This window comes from Uranotaenia lowii, chromosome 2, assembly GCF_029784155.1.
Source record: "Uranotaenia lowii strain MFRU-FL chromosome 2, ASM2978415v1, whole genome shotgun sequence".
NCBI lineage: Eukaryota > Metazoa > Arthropoda > Insecta > Diptera > Culicidae > Uranotaenia > Uranotaenia lowii.
This window is the reverse complement of record NC_073692.1, coordinates 101,878,648-101,903,351: the sequence shown is the minus strand read 5'-3', so window position 1 is coordinate 101,903,351 and position 24,704 is coordinate 101,878,648. Positions and strand designations below refer to the sequence as shown.

The following is a 24,704-nucleotide window of genomic DNA, read 5'->3' as shown; positions in this document are numbered from 1 at the left end:
AAACTGCTATAACTTTTTTCTTAGAAGTCCAAAATACGAGTTTGTTGCATAAATCTTTCAAAGTAGATAAAGTGAAATCATGTTGTTTAGAGGTTGTCAGATCAAGCAGTCTCTGAACCAATTCGCAAAAACAATTTCGAACAGTAAAAATTAAAAGTAGAAGTTAAATAGACGAGAAAAAAAGAAAAATGTAATGCAAAAATCAGGAAATAATATAATTGAAAGTGATTGAAAGAAGAAAGCCGAGTTAAAGAAAGTATTAATTTCAGTATCAAGATGAAACAAAATCAAATGAAAAATCAATATTTGCTCCAAATTTTTGAGTAATCTGTGGGTCAAAATTCGGTTTCATATAAAATAGAAATATGTAATGTATTTAAAGATTTGAATTTATTTTTGTCAGTTTAGTTAAGTCATTAAGAAATCCTGTGTTTAATTAAGGACTCACTGTAACGATTTTATTATTCCAAAAATTCCTCTCGAAAATGTGTTGGTAAAAATTTAATAAGGAATTTCAAAAATATAAAAACTTAGCTTCCGACTGTATTTCACTTCTATTCATATTGAGGAATGTGTGGCATCGGAACATAGAGCAGCGGGTTTACGGTAGTGATGGAAGGTCTGCGGTGCTTGTGCCTCGTATGCTCCTCCGAGCTTAGCGAATTGCTGTTGCTGTTGGAGTCCACCTTTTCGTTCCGTTGTAGAATCTGTGCCGGAGAGTAATCAGTTGAGAAAAAAAAACTAAATCAATAGCGATATTTTCAAAATAAAATGTATTAAGGCATTCGTAAAAATGGGTTATTGATAAAGTTACAATAGCTGAATTTCATAGTAGAAATCTACATAACTATCTATCAAAAATATCAGAACATAATAAAGGTGAGTCATACAACAAGACTAAACTGATGGAAAATATTCTACAAGTTTCAGTAAGATCAACCTTAATTTCTTGAAGTTTCATTTATGACGGTCGCCATGAAACAAAATATTTATTTGTTAGTTTTTGAATATTTTTACACCAACTGCATTACTCGATCCATAAGCTACTTCATGCACATAAAAAGACACTATAAAATTGAATAAATTTGAAAATAAAAAAAATCAATAACCAATGTAATATTACTATCTACAACTATGGAATGTGAATTTCTAAATAATTTTTACAGCCTCTGAGCTTATTATAAAATCCTTTTTGATGCACAATTATTCTAAATTAACAAAAGACAATCCAGATGGTGATTTAAAAAATATTCCAAACGAACTTACCTCAGCCAGTTCTTCCTTGGTCAGCTGGATGGAACCATCCTTAGTGATGGAAGCACACTCTTTGGCAGAAACCAGGCGAAGGAAAGATTATTATTCATGACGTTCATCCTACAAATGGTTCACTACTCACCAGCTTGCATCAGCAGCATGCTGATCCCCAAAATTGCCAGAAGCATTGCTAGGGGAAACTGTTTGCGCATAATTTGCATTTTTATTGAACCTGCTGTTTTCACGATAAAAAACGCACAAAAATAATAAAATTAGCTTCGGACACAGAAAACGGCCGGTAAGACTTCTCCTTGGACGCACTCGAAGTGTAATAACGAGTTACTCGCATCATTCTCAGATATTTTGGAAATACTTTTAATCAAACTGGAGTACTTTGGTATAAAACGTCCCAGTAATAAAAATGCTTATGAGCTAGTGTTATTGTTATTCGATCCACCAAAACACTCTATCTTCTGGATAAAAGCCATCGAAAGATTCCTTTTAATTCAATCACGGTATAAGAAAAGTTCCGATACCGGTATTTCAATAGCAACTTACTATCTTCTCCAGTGAGCGTTTCGATTGATGACTCCCCAGCAAACATTTTTGGAGCTATATTCTTATGCTGTTTTGATATAAGTTCCATACACATTATAGAATAATCGTATAAAAGTTGAAAAAACTTTCATACATAAATAAACTTCACTTCTTTCTAAAGCAACGCAAACTACACCAACTGGGCGTTATCCGAAACCTTATTCGTACCTTTCGGAAGAATGCAAGAGAGCGCAAGATTTTGCTCTCAAGTCTTCAAATCGTTGCCAGCGACAATATTTTCAAATTCTCTCAATGGTAGATATTACTCAATTTTCAGCTGACTTTAAGCCATCTGGATGCAGTGCTGGGTGCAGAAAGAACATGACAATGATTTTCTTACTTGAAGCCCGCGCGGTAGCAAAATCATTTCAAAATTTACAAACACGGCGGAATTTCTGTCATATCAGATTTAAACTGACTTCAGACGACATTTTATACGATCTTTTCACTATGCAGATGGAATTGCGATCTGCAACACCATTGTAAACGACTTAAGTTATCATTTCTGTTACGATTTCATGTTTGCTGGGTCTTTCATGAAATACTAATAAAACTAACGGTAAACCAGAGAACTGATTAATCAATATACAGGGTGACAAAAAAGTCCTGTCACATTTTTTTTGGGGTCGCCTGTAGCCTATACGTTGTATCTCTCTGGTGCCATCTATATGTCAAATGAAAGGGCTAACTTTGCTGCCCACAGTGGCAGAATTTCGTTTCCGTGCAGTTTGTGTACATTAAGTTGTGAGTAGCAGAGTTGAGAGCAGCTGTTATCGCTGAATATGTGAGAGGGTACAAACCCGGACACATATTCAACATATTCAAACACCTAAAACCGCTCGTAATCAACAGGAAATTCGTGTACCAGACCATAAATCGATCCTAGAGACTAGAGGCACCGAGGACAAGACACGATCTGGACGACCAAGGTCTGTGAGAACTCCAAGGTTGAAAAACATTATACGCGACCGGACGTGCGCGCCGCTTGCGACGACTTTCCGAGACGTCTGAAGCTGGTTCGATCAGAGAAAGGTGGTGTAATTCAGAGATATCGTCTGTGAAGTATCTTGATGAGTTACTGAATAAAGCTATGAAAGTCAGATTCTGATTTTCTTCTTATTCTTGGAAATATTGAGATTTTTCTGTGTGACCGGACTTTTTTGTCACTCTGTAGAGGACGAAGGACGAATCTGGTTTAAATAAACATAGTATATAGATAACTATATCATTCAATTGTTACGAGAATGTGTTCATTTTTTCAGAATACTTTGAGGTGTTTATTGCCTCTCTATACTCCTTAACGTTTTGGCAAGGTTTTTTGTTTATTTGAAATGATTGAAAACAGAATCACGTCACTTTTAATGATAAGACGCCAAAAGATTTTATTTTTGACCTTTTTTTTTGTTTTGACCCGATGAACTTATTTTGAGAACCGCCTGTTGATTTGAGATTACAAACTATGTTGTATGTAAATAAATAGGATGCTTGATTAGAGCTTGATTCTCGCGTGAGCCTTCATTACGTCATATGAAACATCTTAAGAAATCACAGAAAACTGCTGCAAAAATTATCAAAACAACTGTAAAATTTGTATTGCACATATATAACATGTTGTCCAGGTTACAAATATTGTAAATGGAAAGAAATTGCGACTAGTTTATGTCAGTTTTGTATTTTTTTTTTCGCAATCAAACTCTTTGTTTACATTTTATTTCATACGACGTAATGAAAACTCACGCGAGAATTAAATTAAAAAAAAACACAAGATAATGGAACAAGTGATCAGCATTTTTATGCCAATATTCTTATTCAAAGTCCTGAATTCAAATTATTCGTCGGATTTATACTGTCACCTCTTGTTTTGGTGACATGGCGTGTTGAAATTTCAAAATTGATCATTTTTGCGTAAAATATACACGCTCCTTTATTTATACTCAAAATTAAGTAGTTTTGGTTAAGTATTTTGTGGCAGCCCTCAACTTTAAGTTCGACCGGGCAATAGTAAAACTAAGTTCTGATAGGCATACTCAATACTAAGTTCGGCAGCCGAACTCAAATTTATCCTTTTTTTTTCGAGGGTAGCTTATTTTCAGGGAATTAAAGGATAGTTTAATTTTTTTGTACCCGGATGATGCTATTCCAGTACATTGCATTGCAATTACAGAGCAGTGAACCACCGCTTTTGTTTAAACTGTGAATTGACTCAAAGCATGCGGAACCAAAACGAACTTTAGCGCTTTATTTCGAGAAACGTTTATCACTGACCATACTGCATGGACAATCGATTTGGTTTGTTGGATAATTTCCAATTTTTTCCAACAGTACGCAATATCGATTCCAGAGTGCGCATCGATCAATTTGAAGAAATGCTATCCCAGTTAGAAAGTTCCACCCAACTTTCGGAAAAAAATTGGCAATTGAGACGATAAAATCGGGCTAAACAGGTATAATTTTCCTACAGGGCATTTGTATCGGACAAATGGTAGGTTCGCCACCTATCGTCAGTATTGCGAACCTGCTAAATGTGACGAAAAAAAATACCCAGAAAATGATCGAATTTTGTTCTGAGTGTCCTGTCAGTATGATCAGTGCGTTTATCTTAACTATGAATTCTTCTTCTTCAATAATTAATAAATATGTTTCCAAAAATAATGAGAATTTTGCGGTTCATTGCATCATTAACATCTACCAAGGACCTACTGAACCAAACGTGATGAAGTATGGCACACCAGATGTGAAATTCAATGGAGAAAAGATGTGCTAAAGATACCAATTGACAGCGAAATATTTTTCTCTTCCACCTCCAGCAACTTGTCAAGAACAATACGCTTGTTATTTTGACATGAGCGCAAATTGGATAACTTCTGCGAAATTGATTTATGGCCGTTCCATGTTCATGGGAGATATTAATGCAACATATTTTAATTATAACCCCGCTTTCATTGTAATACTTCTGAATATTTTTTTTATGTAGTCGTTTTAACATTGTTTTGTCTTTCGAAACTTATATCAACGATACAGTTTGCGGACAGTGATTGAAAAACTCTCAAAAAACTTAAGATTCTTCATCAGACAAATAAGAATATATATTAAATTTATTTAAATTCAACAACGTAATAATAACAGATAATAACTCGATCAACCTTGATTGAAAGGTGATGACAAAAGACATGATATCATTATAAATACATAGTTCAAGTAATCAACCGCATTGAAATATACATAATACTTACCATGCAATCCAGATCCATCTACACAGTCACTTAAGTGTGCCATTGTCAAATGCATCAATGGATACATTGTGCTCGTTCGGAAGATACCTACATATGTACGTTTGAACTCATCCCTCTCATTCACGGTAAGCTAATAAATCTGAGTCTCATCTTCATTGTTCCTGTCACCAATTACACTGCTGCTCGCTTTCATTTTGTGATCCGGCTCGACATGAAAAGCATGGCGTATGGGTAGAGAAAACTGTTAAATTACCGTCGCCAATCAATATGGGTAAAGAATTTAGTCTCAGTGGTTCTCAGTTTTTGTTACAAAATTATTAAAACAGCTGTTTGTATAGAGTTGATTGAAACTGACCCAAACGCATTTAAAATCATGTTTAAAATTTGATAATTTGATAATAAAATGGAGATTAAAATAAGGTGGTTAATGTTGTTGAAAATTTTTTGAAATTATTTCTCAGGATAGACAGGATTCCTAAGAATATCTAATTGCATATCAGTTGAACCATCAAAAGCCTAGATCCTTGTAAGTTCTACTGGATAAAACAGCATTTTTTGATTATCGTACAATTCGGTCTTATGACACTACAGGGAGAGAGGTTTCATAACATAACAAACAATTGAAACATGTCATTTGAGCCATGTAAGTATATGGCCTGCTTCGGATTCAGTTACTTATGTCGGACTCAACCATATTATTTTATTTTGATCATCAGCTATGGTTGATTCAGGATCAAAACAAGTCTGTTTTCTGGGTGGATAGGTATATGGATTTCCTTTTTATAATAAAATATTACAAAATCCGAACTTTGATGTTGATGATTCCACACTCCAAATGAACCATGCATTTGTCTATTTTTGCAATCAGCAACAAAAACACATTGTATAAAATCGATGTCACATAATGGCTGATCCGTCCTCATTCATCCACCACACATAAGTAGACACATTTCGATGAACAAATGTTGTGAGTTTTTATGAAATCAATCTTAGTTAGAGACATTGGTCTATTTATTTTAACAATCGACAGCTGAGTAATCCTGCATTGTTGAATCAATCTCATATGATGGCTATTTGTTCAGCTGAATATTGATTCTGATCATTCAAAGTATGAAGTCCAATCGGATATCACTCCCACCAGAAAGGCATTGATTTGATAGTCAAATTTGGGAATTGAAAAATGTAGAGATAAATTTTATTTAATGACCAAAAAATGAACAGTACATAATTTAAGCTCAAACGTACATTTTCAAGGTGTGTTTCAGAAAGCTTTGAGTATTGATTAAATATTTCATCCTTGAACTTTTTTTTTAAAGGTGGAGGGGAGGACGATTTGGAAATGCACCTGAAATTATTATTACATTTTCTGCTACATGACTCAATATTACAAAACATGACAATAAAAAAATACTAATTTTTCGAGTTCGACAAACATGTTTTTGGGAAATATTTCGATACCAATTGAAGGCTTCATGAAGATTGATAAAATGCTACAAAGTTGTATGCATTACAAATAATCCTCCTTTCATAAAAAATGCTATTCTTATCTATTACCTATTTGAAAATGCAGATTATGATACAATTTCGCCCATCTTTTCATACATTAGTCTATCGATTTGAATGCATTTTTAAGCATCAATTTTATACCTCGTTTTGAAAAAAATAATCATTATTCAAGTGAAATAAATTGAAGGCAATAGATTCATTAAATTCTATCTATTTCAATCATATTTGAATACAAGGCAAAACAGATCCCCTTTTAATTTTTTATTGTCTGTGAATAATCTTTTCTTAATAATTTTAAGTATTAAAGAAACTTTCAGTTTATTCTATGGAATTGTAATGACTTAAAATTTTATGTTGCTATGAAGAGAGAACAGAACTACAGATTATTTCTAAGTAATTTGATTTCAATAACACTTCACAATCCGAGTTTCGAGTAAGATAGGTTTAATTTTTATTGTTAGTGAGGCCAAATTTACTTAATGTTTATTTAATAAAAAAGATAATCCATTCCAAAAACATGGAAATATTTCTGGTAATACTAGACAGTCTTACATTTTTACAATACCTGACAATATCTGAGCATTTGATCTCGAATTTTTCAACATAAAATTCGGAAAAATCTAAGCAGAATTCGGTGACAATTCGATATAAAAAAAATCTATAAGAAAGTGTCTAAAACCACCTAAAAATATTTTTAAGTTTGCTTTATTCATCCCTTTTTACTATGAAAACTCCGGCATGTCCAAATGAATCCTGGGAAACAAGAATAACTAATACTATAACCTTATGGGTTGGTCAGCCTGCCCAGCACCAATGAGAACCCCCCTCTACACGCCTCAGGGCCGGCTATCCGCGTTCTAGCTCGCACAAGGAAAACACTGAGCTTTGTATAAGCGAACTTTCCCCGTTTATTGGTGTTTAGGTCGACAAGATGGTTTCCACTAATGTTAAAGGCTTCACAAATTATGGGCTCTTCCTACCTTGAGATGGCTGCCAATAAAGAACTTCGGGGCTGCTTCTTCACCTCACTCCCTTCCGCCTCCGTTCGTTGAACTACGCTGTGGCGCAAGGTGAGTAACTCGGTAGGCTGTTGTCGCAACTCTTCTTTGGCTGACCCTTCGGATTTCCGGACCACCAGGTTGTTACCTGGATGCGGTATAATGCCGGACACCTCGGCGTTGACGGCTGCCTGGGTGTGGCGGGTACTGCTCAGCTGTCGTGACGGGGCCTCTTATGATTCGCCTCGCTTCTCCGTTGGCTATCTCCAGACTCGCAGCAGACCTTCAGTGGGTATTAATCCAGACAAACAAAAAGGGGTCCTGTTGGCGCAATGGGATAAAACGAAAGCGGATTAGGAACCATTCCAGTGGGCCAGTTCATCATCCCATAGGATTCCGAGGCGGCAATCACTCCTCACCTGGTTGTTGTGTGCTTAATTTTCACTACCAGCACTATCGGATGAACCGTATGGTATGGACGTTGTTTGTGGAGTGATTGTCGAAGCTGTAGGTCATCGCCCCGGATCTGAACTTTCGGCTCCGTCCTGGGATTCCGCCCCATTGCGCCGCTTTCGAAGCCCGCCTATGGCTGCCCATCTGTGCGTTTCAATCAGCGCCCTCTGTTGAACAGCATCTTACTCAACCATTACCTAGCCATTATTTGCGTATGGCGTCGGTGGTGTAAGGTACGGTCCGCCTCCACTCCACACAACGCTCCCTGTGCACCTTTACATTTACAACGTTGATTCTCACTGATCTTGGGCTTCTCACACAACGCACTGGTTACAATACATCACTTTCTCTTATTTCCTGAATAAATATTTCAAGAGTTTCCAGCGAATCAAGCATTAAGATCTGATAAGCAAGTATTCTTCTCTTATTTAATAAAAAAAAATCACGGCTTTTACGGGGGATAGATTAACTTTTTCCTAGATTTGTCAAAATAAAAAATAAAACACAGAATTTTCAGTTTTTGAAAGAAAATTTGCAGAAATTCAAATAAAATCATTTAAAATCCTTTTAAATTGTAAGTTTTCTCGAGCTATAGTGGAAATAAATTAATAAAACCAGGCAATCAGTAATACTCGGTTGATTAGCATAAGAATGAGTACCGTAAAACGGGGTAACTTTGGCCAACAATAATTTTTTTCACATTATCATCAATAACTCAGTCTATTGTTTGAATGTTTGAAAACTGTTTTCTACGTTTGAAAGCCAATTCGTCGAGTATCAAATAGGCAAAGTTTCATTTGTGTTTGAAATTTTTTTTTCTGTAAGTAAAAATGTAATTCAAAAAATCTTAAAATATCTATTTTTTCCACGGCTCGCAAACAAACAGCTCTCCTGATGATTCCGAAAAAGCATTAGAAGCAACTGGGTTGTTGAATGTGAAAGAACTACTTTTTTCTTTGTATATGTATACTTATAGTGCTATTTTTATAGTCGTTTAATGATTACTCTTTTATAATTAAAAAAAATAGGACATTTTCCAAGAGTAAGCCCGTATTGGACAAATAGAGAGGAACCTTATCAAATGGTCAAATTAAAATGGAAATAGTGGGAGGGCCTAGGAGAATGTGTGAAGGTAAAATTTCATTTGTATTTTGAAGCTAAAACTATTTAGCGATTGTTATAATTTTTGCCCCTAAATGCTGCATACCATCATTGTTCTTTTTTTCGATTATATATAAGTGTTTAAAAAAAAAACTTTTGAAGCAAGATAAATTTGATAAACTTACATTTGTAAATATTATGAAGGTGTTTTGTATCCTTTAAGATCAAGTTTTGGCCAGCGAACGGTAGACAATGTGTAACTCGAGACCCCATACACCTCTACCTCCCCGTGGTGCTAGCTGGGGTGCGAGCAACCTTAGCGAAGATCGGGTACCCAACCCCGGTGGATGCTTTGGTCGCATGCAGACTGAGCACAAAGAACAGATGTACAAGCTCGAAAAAAAAATCTTCAAAAAAGTGTGTAAAATTTCAAATGCTGACATCCAAAAAATACGTTAGAAATTGACTTGAAACAGTGCCATCTATTGCGTCTTTCAAAAGTTATAAATCAAATTTTCAAGTGGCCAGTTTTCGAAAAGGCGTAATCGTATATGAACTCATCATTAGTTAATGCCGCTCTTAAATAGACGGGTTGAATTTATTGCTAGATAAACGCTATTAGAGCTCCTTTTGACTGGACAGAATTAAACTTCCTTTATTTATACGGTTTATACTTCTAGACTTTTTTCGGTGAGTGAAACAACTTTTCTTTATATTTACGTTACGTTTTGGGTAACTTTTCTTCACCTATTGTTACGTAAATAAAAACAAGTTGTTTCACTCACCGAAAAAAGTCAATAGCTAAAACCCGTTTAAAGGACTGGTGGTAAACTTGTATTCGTTCCTTTATTTTTGCACTACTGAGGCAATCGATATAATTAACAATTGTACAATGAGTCTTTCCACTTCTTGAACGGTTATCGTCAAAGGACGAATCGGCTATACCCAGTCAATTAGGAACATTGTTGACGATCAGTCCTACCTACCAGAACTGATTCTAGACATGTCAAAGCGGGTTACTTTCAAGTATAAATTTTGCATCCCATTGTCCAAAATTTAGCATTTCTAGCTTGAAAGAAATAACGATGAACTTTTAGGATATTTTTTCATTATGCAACTGGACGAAAAGGTTACGAAACTTTAAGAGCAATTTTTTTGAATCATGCCAAAGAATTCATACGACTTATCCAAAACTGACCAAAATTTTGTTTTCTTTTCTCAGTTTGGTTTTGACAGTTCTCTTTGATGTGTTCGGAGACATCTGGTGGCCCAGCCAAAAAACAAAAAATGGTTCAAAACTATCGTTGGAAATTTTACACAAGTTTCGTGGGCTAGCTTGTACGTCTGTTCTCTGTGGACTGAGTTAGGGGGCTTCGTACGCGTCTGTTTTCCATGTCAGGGGCGGCGTACGGAGTGCAACAACGTCCAGGTGATGTTCGGGACCCAAAACAGCAACATCACGACGGTCCTCCTGCGAGATAGTGGGGTTAGCTGCGGGCCTTGCGAGCCCGTGAATACAAATAACATAAGCAACGAACAACGAACAACAAATTTCGGATGGAAATCGGCAAAGACCCACGCGACGAAAAGGGACTAGCGATTGGAAACATGGAACATGGAACTGTCGATCTCTAAATTTTGTGGGCAGTACCCACGTGCTCTCCAACGAATTGAAGAGCCGCAAATTCGACATCGTAGCGCTGCAGGAGGTATGCTGGAAGGGCTCCACGGTACGAACGTACCCAGATGGTCGTGCCATCTACCAGAGCTGCGGCAACACACACGAGCTTGGAACAGCTTTTATAGTGATGGGAAAGATGCAAAAGCGCGTGATCGGGTGGTGGCCGATCAACTCACGAATGTGCCGGTTGAGAATCATGGGCCGGTTCTTTAACATCAGTATCATCAACGTGCACAGCCCTCACCTCGGAAGTACCGGTGACGACAAAGACGAATTTCACGCGCAGCTGAAGCGTGAATACGACCAGTGCCCAAAACATGATATCAAGATCGTCATCGGGAATTTCAATGCTCAGGTCGGCCAGGAGGAGGAATTCAAACCGACAATTGGAAGGTTCAGCGCGCACCAGTTGACCAACGAAAACGGAGATGAGGAGTGTAGGAGGGTGATGGACGAAGAGAATGCCGCGCGGGCGGCAGTAGTGCAAAGAGGCACCCGACGAAATGTGGAAAATCACCGACAGCGGAAGAGGCAGCGAGTCCGAATTTTCCAGAAGATAAAGCGCCGCCTGGAGGAGGAGGAGCTCGAGGAGCTGGAGCAGCTGCATCGTTCCCAAGAAACACGAAAGTTCTATCAGAAACTCAACGCATCCCGCAAAGGCTTCGTGCCGTAAGCCGAAATGTGCCGGGATAAGGACGGCGACATCCTGACGGACAATCGCGAGGTGATCAAAAGGTGGAAGCAGCACTTCGATGAACACCTGAACGGCGCACATGCAGGAGATCAAGACGGTGGGGGAAGGTACATCGCCGGCGTAGCCAACGACGTAGAGGAGCCACTCCCAACGATGAGTGAAGTTAAGGAAGCCATTCGCCAGCTGAACAGAAACAAGTCGGCTGGGAAGGATGGCATCGCAGCTGAACTCATCAAAATGGGCCCGGACAAGTTGGCCGATTGCCTACATCGGCTGATAGTCCGGATCTGGGACAAAGAACAGCTACCGGAGGAGTGGAAGGAGGGGGTAATATGCCCCATCTACAAGAAGGGCGACAAATTGGACTGTGAGAACTACCGAGCGATCACTGTCCTCAATGCCGCCTACAAAGTGTTGTCCCGAATCCTACTCCACCGCCTAACGCCACAAGCAGACAGATTCATAGGAGGTTTTAAAAATATGAATCATACCACATTCCCCTTTACAGAAAAAATAATCGTAAAATATTGAAAAAAGTGATCCATATTACCCCGGATTACGGTATGAATAATGTAAAATTAATGTTAGTTTTACTATAATTATTGAAATTTGCGCCAATGTATTCACTCTACACCCTTTTAAATTTGAAAAAAAGGTAACCTTTTTAATCCAATTTGAATTTAAGATTTGAAATTCAAACTTTTCAAACTGATTAAACCTAAATTTCAAACTTTTAAGTTTTGATTCTGATGTGCTTTTTAAATAATCTTTTACTAAAGTAATTCAGCATATCATTCTCTTAATGGTCATTCTTGAATTATAAAGGTCATTCTTGAATTATAATTATTAAAAACAATCGGTCTCATAGTAGAATTGCGAATTTAAAGTTACAATTCAGAATGGAAATTAAATGTTCAAGGCACAGAATAGCCGAAGATGGGGAAAGAGCCGCCGCCAATGGAGATATCCGATTACTTTATGACATTTCTCGCCGCCTCAGTGGTGCAAGGACTAATGCAAGAATGCCGCTGAAAGACCGAGCAGGTCAGTTATTGACCGATCGAACAGATCAGCTCAAACGATGGACTGAGCACTTCGAACAACTCTTCCGAGTCACGAATAGCGATGGCCAACAGAACCCGCAGCTCGAGGCGCCTACAGTAAGTCGCATAAATGGCGTCAACTCGGAAGCGCCCTCGCTGGCTGAAATAGAAGCGGCAATCAAAAACATGAAATCCAACAAAGCACCTGGGATCGATTGTATCCCTGCTGAAATGCTGAAAGCCGACCCTGCCCTGTCAGCACAAATGTTGCACCGTCTTTTCGCTGACATCTGGGATACTGCAACATTCCCGGCCGACTGGATGCAGGGTATCCTCGTAAAGGTCCCGAAGAAAGGAGACCTGACAGAGTGCGGTAACTGGCGAGGCATAACGTTGATCTGTACAACCCTCAAAGTACTCTGCAAAGTGATTCTGAACAGGATCCAGGAGAAAATAGACGCTACACTCCGACGGCAACAAGCTGGATTCCGATCTGGACGACACAACGCTACGAATCATACTGGAACAAATCAACGAATTCCAGGACTCTCTTCTGCTGGTGTTCGTTGATTTCGAAAAAGCATTCGACCGACTCAACCATGAAAACATCTGGGCGGCTCTAAGGCGACGAGGGGTCCCAGAGAAACTAGTCCATCTCATCGAAGCACAATACGAGGCATTTTCGTGCAAGGTCTTGCACGACGGTGTCTTGTCCGAGCCAATCCCGGTAACTGCTGGAGTGAGACAAGGATGTATTTTATCACCGCTACTTTTTCTAATCGTAATGGATGAGATTCTGACTGGATCGATCGACTGTGCACCGAACCGAGGATTGCCGTGGAATCCTTCAACAATGGAGCATCTGAACGACCTTGACCTGGCTGACGATATTGTTTTGCTCGCCCAAACGCAACCGGATATGCAGAGCAAACTCGACGACCTCACCGAAAGTTCCAAGGCAGCAGGTCTCAAAGTCAATGTCGGAAAGACCAAGTCGATGGAGATCAACACAGGAAATCCCTCCAGTTTCATGGTAGCTGGGCAACAAGTTGAGAAAGTGGAGTGCTTCCAGTATCTTGGTAGCCAGATAACGCCTGATGGTGGTACCAGGAAAGACATCGAAACCCGGATCAGAAAGGCCCGATTTGCGTTTGCGAGTCTCCGAAACATCTGGCGGTAACGCCAGATCTCTCTACGAACAAAAATCCGAATCTTCAACTCAAACGTCAAATCCGTATTGCTGTACGGGTGCGAAACTTGGTGCACATATGCGGTGACGACGCGAAAACTGCAAGTATTTGTAAACCGCTGCCTGCGGAACATCATCCGCGCTTGGTGGCCTGGCAACTGGATTTCAAATGAGGAACTACATCGCCGGTGTCATCAAAGGGCGCTAGAAATCGAGATTCGAGAACGTAAGTGGAGATGGATTGGGCACACGCTGCGAAAAGATGAAAACGAGATTTGCAGAGAGGCGCTAGATTGGAATCCAGAAGGTCATCGAAGAAGAGGCAGGCCCAGAAACTCGTGGCGGCGAAGCCTAGCCGCTGAAATCCGAACTGTCGACGAAAATCTTGACTGGGACCAGGTGAAGACGCTGGCTCCGGATCGTCAACAGTGGAGGTCTTTTACCACGGCCCTATGCACCGGAGGATCGGCGCGGGATCATTAAGTAAGTAAGTAAGCACAGAATCACAAATCTGGAATAAGATAATTTTGAAGATATAGAAAAATTGATGTATAAAGAATCGCTGTATAACTTTGATTCTTAAATTTGTATTTGAATTTCATTTATAATTTGAAAGTACGATAATAATTTCAGACTTTGAATTGTGGTTCTGAATAATGTCCGAATTTAGGTTTTGAATTCAACTGTTGAACTGTCTGCATTTCCATGCAATTTGAACTTAATTCTGTTGTATTTTTGGGGTTTTAGATTCTTTGTCTGGTGTCTTAATGCTGCTTCCTAATAGTCATAAGGGAAATATTTGATGAGACACTTTAACAAATTGATAATTAAATAAAACGAGTTATAATATCTATCTTTAAATTTTCTTATCCTGATTTTTGAGTGGTGCTAGAGTTAATAAATAAATTGTGAATTGAATTTTCCATTCAACAGCTTTAATCATCATTTTCATTTTCGATTAGTTGATTAATTCTACCTCAATGTTTGCAAGTGATGGATGAACAATTGTTGTTTGAAAATATCAGACATAATGGTTATTTGAAGGCAACATAACGAACTCTTTACAGAGACAGCAATTAAAAAAAAGATTCATAGGCCCCCCCGGGAAGAATTGCCCGGAGCCCCCTGATTGCTTAATCCGGCCCAGCCAGTGATATAAATTTGTTTAAATTTTCATGTCGTTTGTCTTATATGTATTTTTTAACCTTTATATCTCTTATTCTAAAATATCTTGGACTGACTCTTTTAGCTCAAAACTGATTATGTTTGAAATTAACAAAATCTAGCAAAAAGTTTGAATTCAGGGAATTTTTTCAATCAACTTAGCCACCAAACTTGTGTTTCCCTACATAATCCATATGAAAACATAATTAAAGCATTCAACACAAATATCTGATTTATTTGCTTGTTATGTAAATCGAACCTGAGAGAGTAAAGTTATGCCTGTGTTTAGGGCACTTTCTCCACTGTACTTTTTACAGTTATTATGGTGTGCTCGTAATCCAGAGATACCTCTCTTCAATCCTTTTTAAATTATTTGTCTTAACTCGTATCATCTTACGTTTCTTTGAAGGACTTGTTTGAAATTTAGACTAGTTTCAGAAAACTAAACACCAAACTGAACATATTCAGCTAAACGCTTAAAAGTTAGAGCAAAAATTGTGTTTTTTTTTTCACTTTTTATCGAAAAAATTATGCCAAAATATCGTTCAAATTTAAGCCTGGTCAAGCAAACTTCCACAGTTTATTAATAAGCTAAAATTTAGTATGATGTCTCGTGTTATAGTGTTTCGTAGGGATATCGGGGCCACTCTAAATAATGTAATTTAATCTTTTCTCCAGTGGTTGGGACGATTTTGACCTTTATTTATAACAGCTAAAATTACAAGAAATTCTCAGGACAAATCAACTCAGGAAAACAATTTTTAAGTTTACCTGTAGATTCGAAACGTTCCACGTATCTCGGTGCATTTAGTTATTCCTGTAGGTTTGAATCCGAGATGTTTATTGAATTTGGAAAAGTTTTTGCCTAGAAAATTACAAGAATGTTCGTTCAATGGTTTGCAAAAAATAAATAACGATTCTTTACACATTGTTATATTTCATCACAAATATTTGATTACACTGTATTTACAACACTGTACCACACATAATGTTTGCATCGAGAGATGAAATCAACGGCTTGTGCTATTAGACTGAGTCGATTTGGGGTCATTTTTGAATTTCTCAAACCCTGGGGTCTTAAAAGCTTCGTCTTGGTCCAAAACTCATCCATGATTTTTTGCAGAATTTTTAAGTAACGTTTACATGAGTAAATTTAAACTTTAAGGTTTGTATGGGAAAATTGAATATTTTGTACTGAAAAATCATCATCGTTTTTGTTTCTTCTGTGTAGCCGAGCCAGCTGGTGGCTTTTGTGCCAATTTATAAAATTCCTAAGGGAAATTTTCCGCTGAACAACTTTGTCGAAGATCGTAACTTCGTATCTTATAAGGCAAAAAAGTTATTAGCATTTTGATAGGGGTATGTCTTTTCGCATTGATAAACCATAAATTCAATTGACATCACTGCTGGAGCCTCGCGATATATAGCATGAAAAGTAGTCATGCAGTTCTTCGATAGGCACCCTGCAGTGATGTCAAGTGAATTTACTGTTTATCAATGCGAAAAGACATACCCCTATTAAACTGCTAATTACTTTTTTGCCTAAAAAGATACGAAGTTACAATCTTCGACAAAGTTGTTCAGCGGAAAATTTCTCTTAGGAATTTTATAAATTGGCACAAAAGCCACCAGCTGGCTCGGCTCCACAGAAGAAACAAAAACGATGTTGATTTTTCAGTACAAAATATTCAATTTTCCCATACAAACCTAAAAGTTCAAATATACTCATGTAAACGTTTCTTAAAAATTGTAACCAGTGCGTTAGTTTACCGTTTAGTGTAGTGAGAATCATAGTTTAAATTGCGAAAAACACCATCAAGATTCAAGGAGGTGCTTTGGGGAGGAACGGAGAATGACCACTCCAAGATACCGAACGCGTAGAGGCGGCGTGATCAGGTCAACAGAGCGCTAGTCGACACCAGGTGGAGCTGAAGGACGCGTTATGGTAACGGTAACGCTAACGCATCGAAGCGTAACAGGACATGATGGGAGGAATTACTGGACGGACCTCAAATGTCTATGACCGGAGTACGGGGTCAATAGCCTTGCTAAGAAATAGGCTCATTTGGATCCGTAAGCTCGAGACGTCGACTTCACCATACCACACAACCGCACAAAGCCAGTAGGCAATCCAGCAAGTTATCTGGGACACACCTTTTAACCAGGTAACCGCCATTTTGAACCCCGTACCCGGCGTCCGACTAATCCATTTCCGTATCCCATCATGTGCCTTAGGACCCCGTAATTTTTGGCTGAACAACAACATCAGCTCCACCGGTCGATTCACCGAAGGTTTACCCTTGAGGTCGCCATCCAGGGAACCGCCAATCCGCTCCACCCAAACTGCGCGTGTCGTGAACTACCAGCCGATACCCAGCGTGCTTCGCCCGTTGCCGCCACAACCCACCAAGAGATCCTTGGATCCCTGTCACCAACCGCCGGCAAGACGCGAGAAGGTAATCGAGCCGACGCCAACCCACCACACAGTCACGGCACCATTGCCACCACCGCAACACGAGGTAGGCCAGTTTGATCTTTGGGGAAATCCTCATACCGGGAGGGAAGTGAATCACCACAAAGCCATTCGCCCAGTGTCACGTTAGTGCTTTACGTTTCGGGAAAATAAAGTGGGAGTTCTCTTGACTGATCTAAAGTGTTTCCTTGATTCCGCGATTCCTTTTACGAGTGCCGACCCTGAGGCTAGAGGGGGGGTTCTTGCTCCACTGAGCAGTAGGTTAGCCCGTGGTTACAAAATTCTGCAAAAAATCATGGATGAGTTTTGGACCAAGACGAAGCTTTTAAGACCCCAGGGTTTGGGAAATTCAAAAATGACCCCAAATTGACTCAGTCTATTGTGCTATTTACATCACGTACATGTCCCAGAAACATGAGTTGTTTTGTATCGAATCTCATGACATTTAAGCTGTTTTTTGATTCGGAGAACCATGGTTCCGAGCGAAATAAATGCAATCCTATAGTGTGTTCGATTTTAAATTTTACGTGACTTTATGAAGAAAGATGGACAGATATTTTTCCAGAAATAAAAATGTTCCTTTTTAGAAAAAAAAATATCTTTATTGGCTTGAACAGCACTGCCGCAAATTGTTGTTCTGCAATGCATATGGCAGTATTCAAGCGTACCGTAACCATTGACACGGATCGTCTCGCAAATCATTCATCTTTCTGCTTTCATCGGCCATGCTATCCAGTTGGCTTACTTCTACATCCGTTGCTTTCACGATAGCTATCGCAGCACTCGGAAAGGATGTTCCTCCAATCGAAGGTACGCCTATAACAATCCGCTTCCAATAACTTTTCCAGAGCAAGAATCCACTTATCTACGACGACGTCTTCTTTAATATTCTGTTGTCCCAAATCCCACCCACACCCCGGCAAGCAGAAGCAATGAGCGATTCGTCCTCCGAGGCACGGATTAAGGGTGGCTTCAGGACCACCCCGGGCGCGATACCTTTTGTTTGCTCCATTCAACAACGGATTCCGGCCGGAGCCTGGAGCTGGACCCGGACCCATCTCTGCGGCAGCACGATTGTGAACGAAAATTGGTTACTTACATCGGCCCATTGCGTGCACCAGAAACACCTCGGCACATTGCTCGTCGTCTGCGGGCTGCGTCAAGTGAGATCCCTGGGCCAAATTACGGTAAATCCGGATTACGTCGGTGGCCAGAGGGGCAACGATATTGCGCTGGTATGGAATGCAGCTATGCTCTGGCAACCATCTAGCATCTAGTTGAACCCCCATCAATGGCATTCTTTCATGGTTTCCAAATTTCAGATTTTGCTCCGTAAATCACTTGTGTTTACGGAAAACGTACAAGCGATTCCGATTTTCGACCAGTCCGTGCTTCCAAGCAATAAGGCACTGATTGTTGGCTACGGAGCTTCCTCTTCGAATGATGCACCTGGACCTAGGAATGGATTACAGGTATTTGGAAGCATCCTAAAGCATTTCATCGCAGAGTTTGAAAATAGAATAATACCATTGAAAAAAAGTATTCTAAAACTTCTATATCGTGATCTTGTGGATCTTTTTATATCAGCGAATGTTTTATACATAAAGCTTTTGAAATACCTTATCATAATTTAGGCAAAATTTTTAGTTTTATTTGTTTTAAAGTTTTTCTAATGGGAGTTAAAAGGTGTTCAAAAAATCATGTACTTGTGTGACTCCTTATGAATTTGATTTGTTTTAGTTTTTTTCGGTTGGTCATTATTTTTGGATTTTTAGAGATTTTAGAGATTTCTGAGAAGTATATGATAGATGAGCATTAGACTGCTCCAAGTTTGTATGGGAAGTTCAAAACCTGTAAAATGTTATGCGCTGCAGGCTAAAATTGATCCTAGGCCTAGTGCAAGCTCTCATGCCAAATTTGGGCCAGATCGGATCACGGGAAAGGGTCTCTCAACGAGCCTGAAGTTTGTATAGGATTTTGAAACATTTTGTTCCACCACCCTTAGAAAAGTTAGCCCATTTTGAAGCCTAATAACTTTTCTATTTTAACTCGAATCGAGTTGCAGTCTCGGGATAAAATATTTGTCATAACTTTGGCTTTAAGAAAACCCGTTTTCAAAAGAAATCGGCCGAAGGAAACCAAAGTTAATGATGTAAAACTAGTTTTTCATGTTTCTCCCGAACAAAATTTCTCAAAATCCCATACAAACTTTAGGCTTGTTGATCGACCCCTACCCGTGATCCGATTTGGCCCAAATTTTGCATGAGATCCTGCACTAGGCCTAGGATTAGTTTTAGCCTGCAGCACATAGCTTATTCAAAAATCCGGTCATTTGGGGCATTCTACTGAGCATATAGATATATTCTTCGTTTTACAACTATTTCGATCAGATTTTCCAACGGAACTCAAAAATTCTTGACACATGAGATTGCTTGTGTTTTAGAATATTGGAAAAATTCTGACAATTATTAGATTTCGGATGTTATTAGAATATTTTCTACACTTTAACTTGACAGCAGTTCCCTTAAATTTTTCAATTTTCTGAAACGCCAAATGTTTTGAGATTTAGTTTTTTTTATAATAAAGAGGAACAGCATTCTGGGGTCTGATTTATGAAAACCGTTTTTTGATGAATTTGGCGTTTTGAAATCAATTCTGATCAAATTCAGTCTCCCCTTTAATGCATAGTATTGTTTCAAAACCCCACTAAATTCAAATCATCTCGGAGACGCTTGAATATTTTTAATCGAATAAGGAGTAGTGTACTTGAAAAAAAAGCAACACTTTGATTTGTGAATAACTGAATGGAAATTGTTTAAATTTTCAGTGAAGCTACCTAGTGATGTAATGTGTACGTGTACAAGATTTGGTGACAATCTGTCAAGTGATTTTAAGATAACGTCCAATACAGGAGCTTATAGCCAAATTTGTTTGAGCAGGATCGAGAAAAATCCTGGAAAGTCTCAGTGGAAGACCCAGAAATAGCTGGAAATCATTTATTCGACCGAAATTCGTGTGGTGAGTTGTTTAAAAAGTCCTAAAGAAATTTCAATAACAGTGAAGATAGTTGTTCCATGAAGTTAAGGGATGTCAGAGGTTTTATCAAACGCAATCTGAAAATATCAATAGAGGAAGTGATAAAAACATAAATTTTTCTTACTTATTCCTCTAGCTGACTACAGGCTTAACTTAATTTCCCCAAGATAAAAAAACAGCTTTTTTTAATATCTTTATGAGAGAGATTTTCAGCACATAAAAAAAAGCTGTTTACTTTTAAAAATTATCAGAATACGGTGGTCAAATCGTGCGCAAAATATTTGGACCGCTAGCAGGAAAATATTTAAAAAATATTCATAATGGCCATCCAAACCAACTCTTAAGCGAGCACCTGGCAGATCTCTAGAAAATATCTCCAATATCGAAGATTTTGGATTTTTTGAAATAATAAACATTTTGTGCTTTTTTTAATTTTATGATATTGCTGTACTGTAGTTGATGTCGAAGAGTTTTGAAATTATTCATCTTTCTTAGATGTCTGCGGTATCCTTGAATTCTTTAAATACTTTGTTATTAAAAATGTTCAGGTTTGTATGTATTTCTTTTTTTTACACTGTTCTTTGTTATATAAGCACGATATCAATCAAAAAGAAAGTCCTATTTAGTAAAAAAAAACACATATAAATTTTCGGAGTTCTTGGAGCCTCAGCGCTGAAATCTGAGAACCGAAACATGAGATATAACACATAAGAATGATGATCATCTCTGAGTATTAAAAAACCAGATCTCAGAACTGAGAAGGGCGTCTGGAGATCTGATTAAGATTCATAGGCCTGAAAATAGTCCTAAGTCATTAGACCTAAGACTATAGGCCTGAGATTTGAGATCTGAAAACGTGGACTAAAAACCTGAAACCTGAGTTCCAACACTGGAGACCTGAGGACTGAGATGTGAAACCGACACCTAACAGCCTGTCTATCGCATTAGACCGCTGCGAAAATTTGGCTTAAGTATTTTTTTAAACCTTTAGAATCGCCAGGTTCATTTTTGAATAAGGGAACATCCATAAATGACGTAGACCCTCCCCTAGATAATAACGTAGCTTTCACCGATATATTCACCGATACTATTTTTAGTACCGTAAACTGGGGGAACTTTGATCACTTTTTTCATTCATTTTTGAATATTTTGGAAGAGGTTACTTTTTCGTAATACTTAAAAACTTTAAAACCCTTACTAAGATGAGGAGTATCAAACATGATCGTTGGTTGTAGTAAATTCAAACGATGTTGGTTGTTATAATTAAATGTTTGTAACAAAACTAGATTTCGACTTTCGGGGTAACTTTGATCACTGTGGTTTTTAAGTATCTCAACATCTTCAAATTTAATGTTTTGATGCTATTAAGCATAGAAGGCTCAAAACATCGATAACAGTATTTTTTTGTTTGGACTCAATTGAATTTTTCGACGTTTTCTTCCAAAAACAAATATACTCGAAAGATGGACATTGTTGCTGCATACATTTAGGGGCAAAAATTCTAAACATTTGTCAATATTTTTTGGCCTAAAAAACTAATAAAATTTTACTTTCATGCAATTCCCTAAGTCCTCGTACTGTTCCCATGTTCTTTTTTTCTTCAAACTTAACCACTTGATAGGGTTTCCAACATTGTTCTGAAAATCAATCAAAACAAACACTCAGGATGCGTTTCCTGTTGGAAACATTCTGATTGTATAATGGGATAGCGCCTCTCGCAACTGCTTCGCCTGGCTGGTATGCAATCTCGATCAGCGCTCCTATCAGCTATGCAAACCGAGTCGCATCATTCAGAATTATCGGTTTAGCAAACATCGCATATCGGAGATGATTGAGATACAAACTGATCCATTCTGGATGTAGCTCACTCAGTATCTGCCTGAATTATATGAAATTCAAAATTATTTTTTGCAGGACGAGAAAAATCAAACAGTTGTGCGGGACACCATAAATTCTCAGTAGTTTTAATGTGACGGACGACAGTTTAATAAGAAACTTGTAAAAATTGAAAAACACGGCGAAAGTGAACATCTTTCCCTCACAAACACAACTACAATTTGATTTTGATCATATTGATGTTAAAAAACGTTATAACAACAAATAAATTTATTAATTTGCTATATATCAAATCAAACAAAATACACTAATGATCGGCTTCATGTATCACTCACTCACTGCCTGATCCATTCACTCCTGATCGAAGACCAACAAGATTCGCCATATGCATTGCGCATTGATGAGATTCCAATTTGATGATGGTGCTGTACTGTTTTGACAGCAAACATCGTGCGAGGTGATCTGCATTTTAGCGATGAATTGAACGATCGATGATCGGGTAGGTCCAGTAGCAATCAATAACGAAACCCGACCGCTGTACGTTCAGGTGCGAAGGGCAATCAGAAACATTCATTGAAAACGAGTGATATTCAGAACACTGGTTTCCAACCATTTTTTCTATATGGGCTTTTTCGTGGAAAATTACCTTTTTTTCAATATCCAAAAATTATCATCAAATGACCATTAAAAATAACACTTAAACTAAACCTTAACCAAGAAAAAAGTTGAACATTCACATTAAACAACCTATTTGCTCCCAAATGCTTAAATTTGATCAGGTGAGATGTTTGTTTGGGAGCCTTCAAAAAACTAGATATTTTAAGATTTTCAAATTACATTTGAAGTAATATAGAAAATCTCCTAATCAAAACCAAATTTAGCTTATTTGTTACTCAATTTATAGGCTTTCAAACGTAGTATACAGTTTTCAGATATTTTAACTTAATACTTAGTTAATGATGATTGTCTGCAAAAATTTCATGTTGATCAAAGTTACCCCGCTGATCAAAGTTCCCCCAGTTTACGGTACCACTCAGAACTGCTTTATCGTTTATCTGCTGTAATGGTTCAGCTACCGAGACTATATGACTAACGTATTCGATGATACTCCGTAGAGTTACAGTCGTAGTCTTCTATACTACGAAGAGATATTTTGCATTCTTTTATGTTAGACTTTTTTTTCTGTAAAAACAACCAAAATATTATGGAATGTGATAAAATTTTAAAATTTGAAATTTTCCATACACAGCCTGCAACGGTCTATAAATTGTCCCATGTTTTGTGTCAAGCCTATGGCAATCTTGTATACCTGTGCTGTGTTCATAGAAGTCGATCTTCATTGAAGCATCAATTTTTAATAGTTACCAATTTCGAAAAATATAACTTATATTTTTCAGTTTTCACAAAATTTGAAAATCTCCCTAACTTTAATTTTTTCTAATAGTTCCGGAATGTAAAAATAAATCTAAACCAACTGATATTGTAATTCAAGAGATCTGCCAAGTTGAATAAAAATCTTCAAATCCAGTTTTTCGGGAATTCATTGGGATTTGGGGCATTCTTCCCTATTAAATTCCAAAAAAATCACATATTTGTGTATCTTTTTATCAATTTCTCGTTTTGAAAAACATATTAAACATATTAAACATATTAAAAAACATATTAAAATTTTCTTTTATTTCTGAGTTGATCCAAACTATAAAGATCGCTGCTGTTTCAATGATTTTGAAAATTTATTGAATTGATGAAAATTTATTGAATTGAGACTTTTTAATGAAACTTTGACGACTTTCTGAAGTTTCATCGATTTAGAGATCCTAAAGTTTCTAAAATTTATTGAGATTTTTGTGGATTTTCTAAATTTTCCATTGCTCATTATGTTTTTTTAGTTTGTCTTCTATTTCTCAGTTCAATTTGCTCTGAATTCTGATATTTTCAAAAATGTCCGGCTCAATGGTTTGTTTACTTTTTCTGCAGGCCGCCGTTGTACCGATAATTGCCTATCAGGAGTGCGTTCAGCGATTAGGAACACTGGCAGCTTATCTAACACCCGATGTCATATGTACCGATAATGGTCAAGAGGCGGCAGGAACTTGCATCGGTGATTCAGGAGGTCCCGTTATAATCGCTACGGACCTATATCCATTCAATGTGCTCGCAATCCCCACGTGGACGGTGGATCCCTGTGGAAGTGGTCCTTCCGTCCATACGCTGATAGCGGCTCACCTGGATTGGATTCTGTCTATTATCGTTCCAATTGTATGACTGCGTCATCAATAAAAATCACACAGTTTTTATCCCTCATTAATTTATCCAAAGCTCCCCGTGTGTGCTCGAAATGAACATTCCCGAATTAGATAACGCGTATCATCGTCTGAAACAATCAGAGTTAGTCATCCTCAATGTTCATCGTGAGTGATTAGCCTAAGCCATTGATCCCCGAATA

At 37.9% G+C, this 24,704-nt stretch overlaps 1 protein-coding gene across 2 annotated transcripts; it reads left to right on the top strand.

Annotated features, from left to right (window-relative positions):
* The first annotated feature begins 18,094 nt into the window (after positions 1-18,094).
* LOC129748678 (chymotrypsinogen B-like) lies at positions 18,095-24,652 on the top strand. Of its 2 annotated transcripts, none has more exons than XM_055743359.1 (4): positions 18,095-18,196; positions 18,314-18,573; positions 18,709-18,858; positions 24,236-24,652. In XM_055743359.1, exons 1-4 carry the CDS (start codon positions 18,112-18,114, stop codon positions 24,521-24,523), a joined length of 783 nt encoding a protein of 260 aa, XP_055599334.1. In that variant the 5' UTR covers positions 18,095-18,111; the 3' UTR covers positions 24,524-24,652. The 2 variants fall into 2 exon arrangements, with proteins under 2 accessions (XP_055599334.1, XP_055599333.1); XM_055743358.1 differs by having other exon boundaries at positions 18,314-18,621.
* The last annotated feature ends 52 nt before the right edge of the window (positions 24,653-24,704 follow it).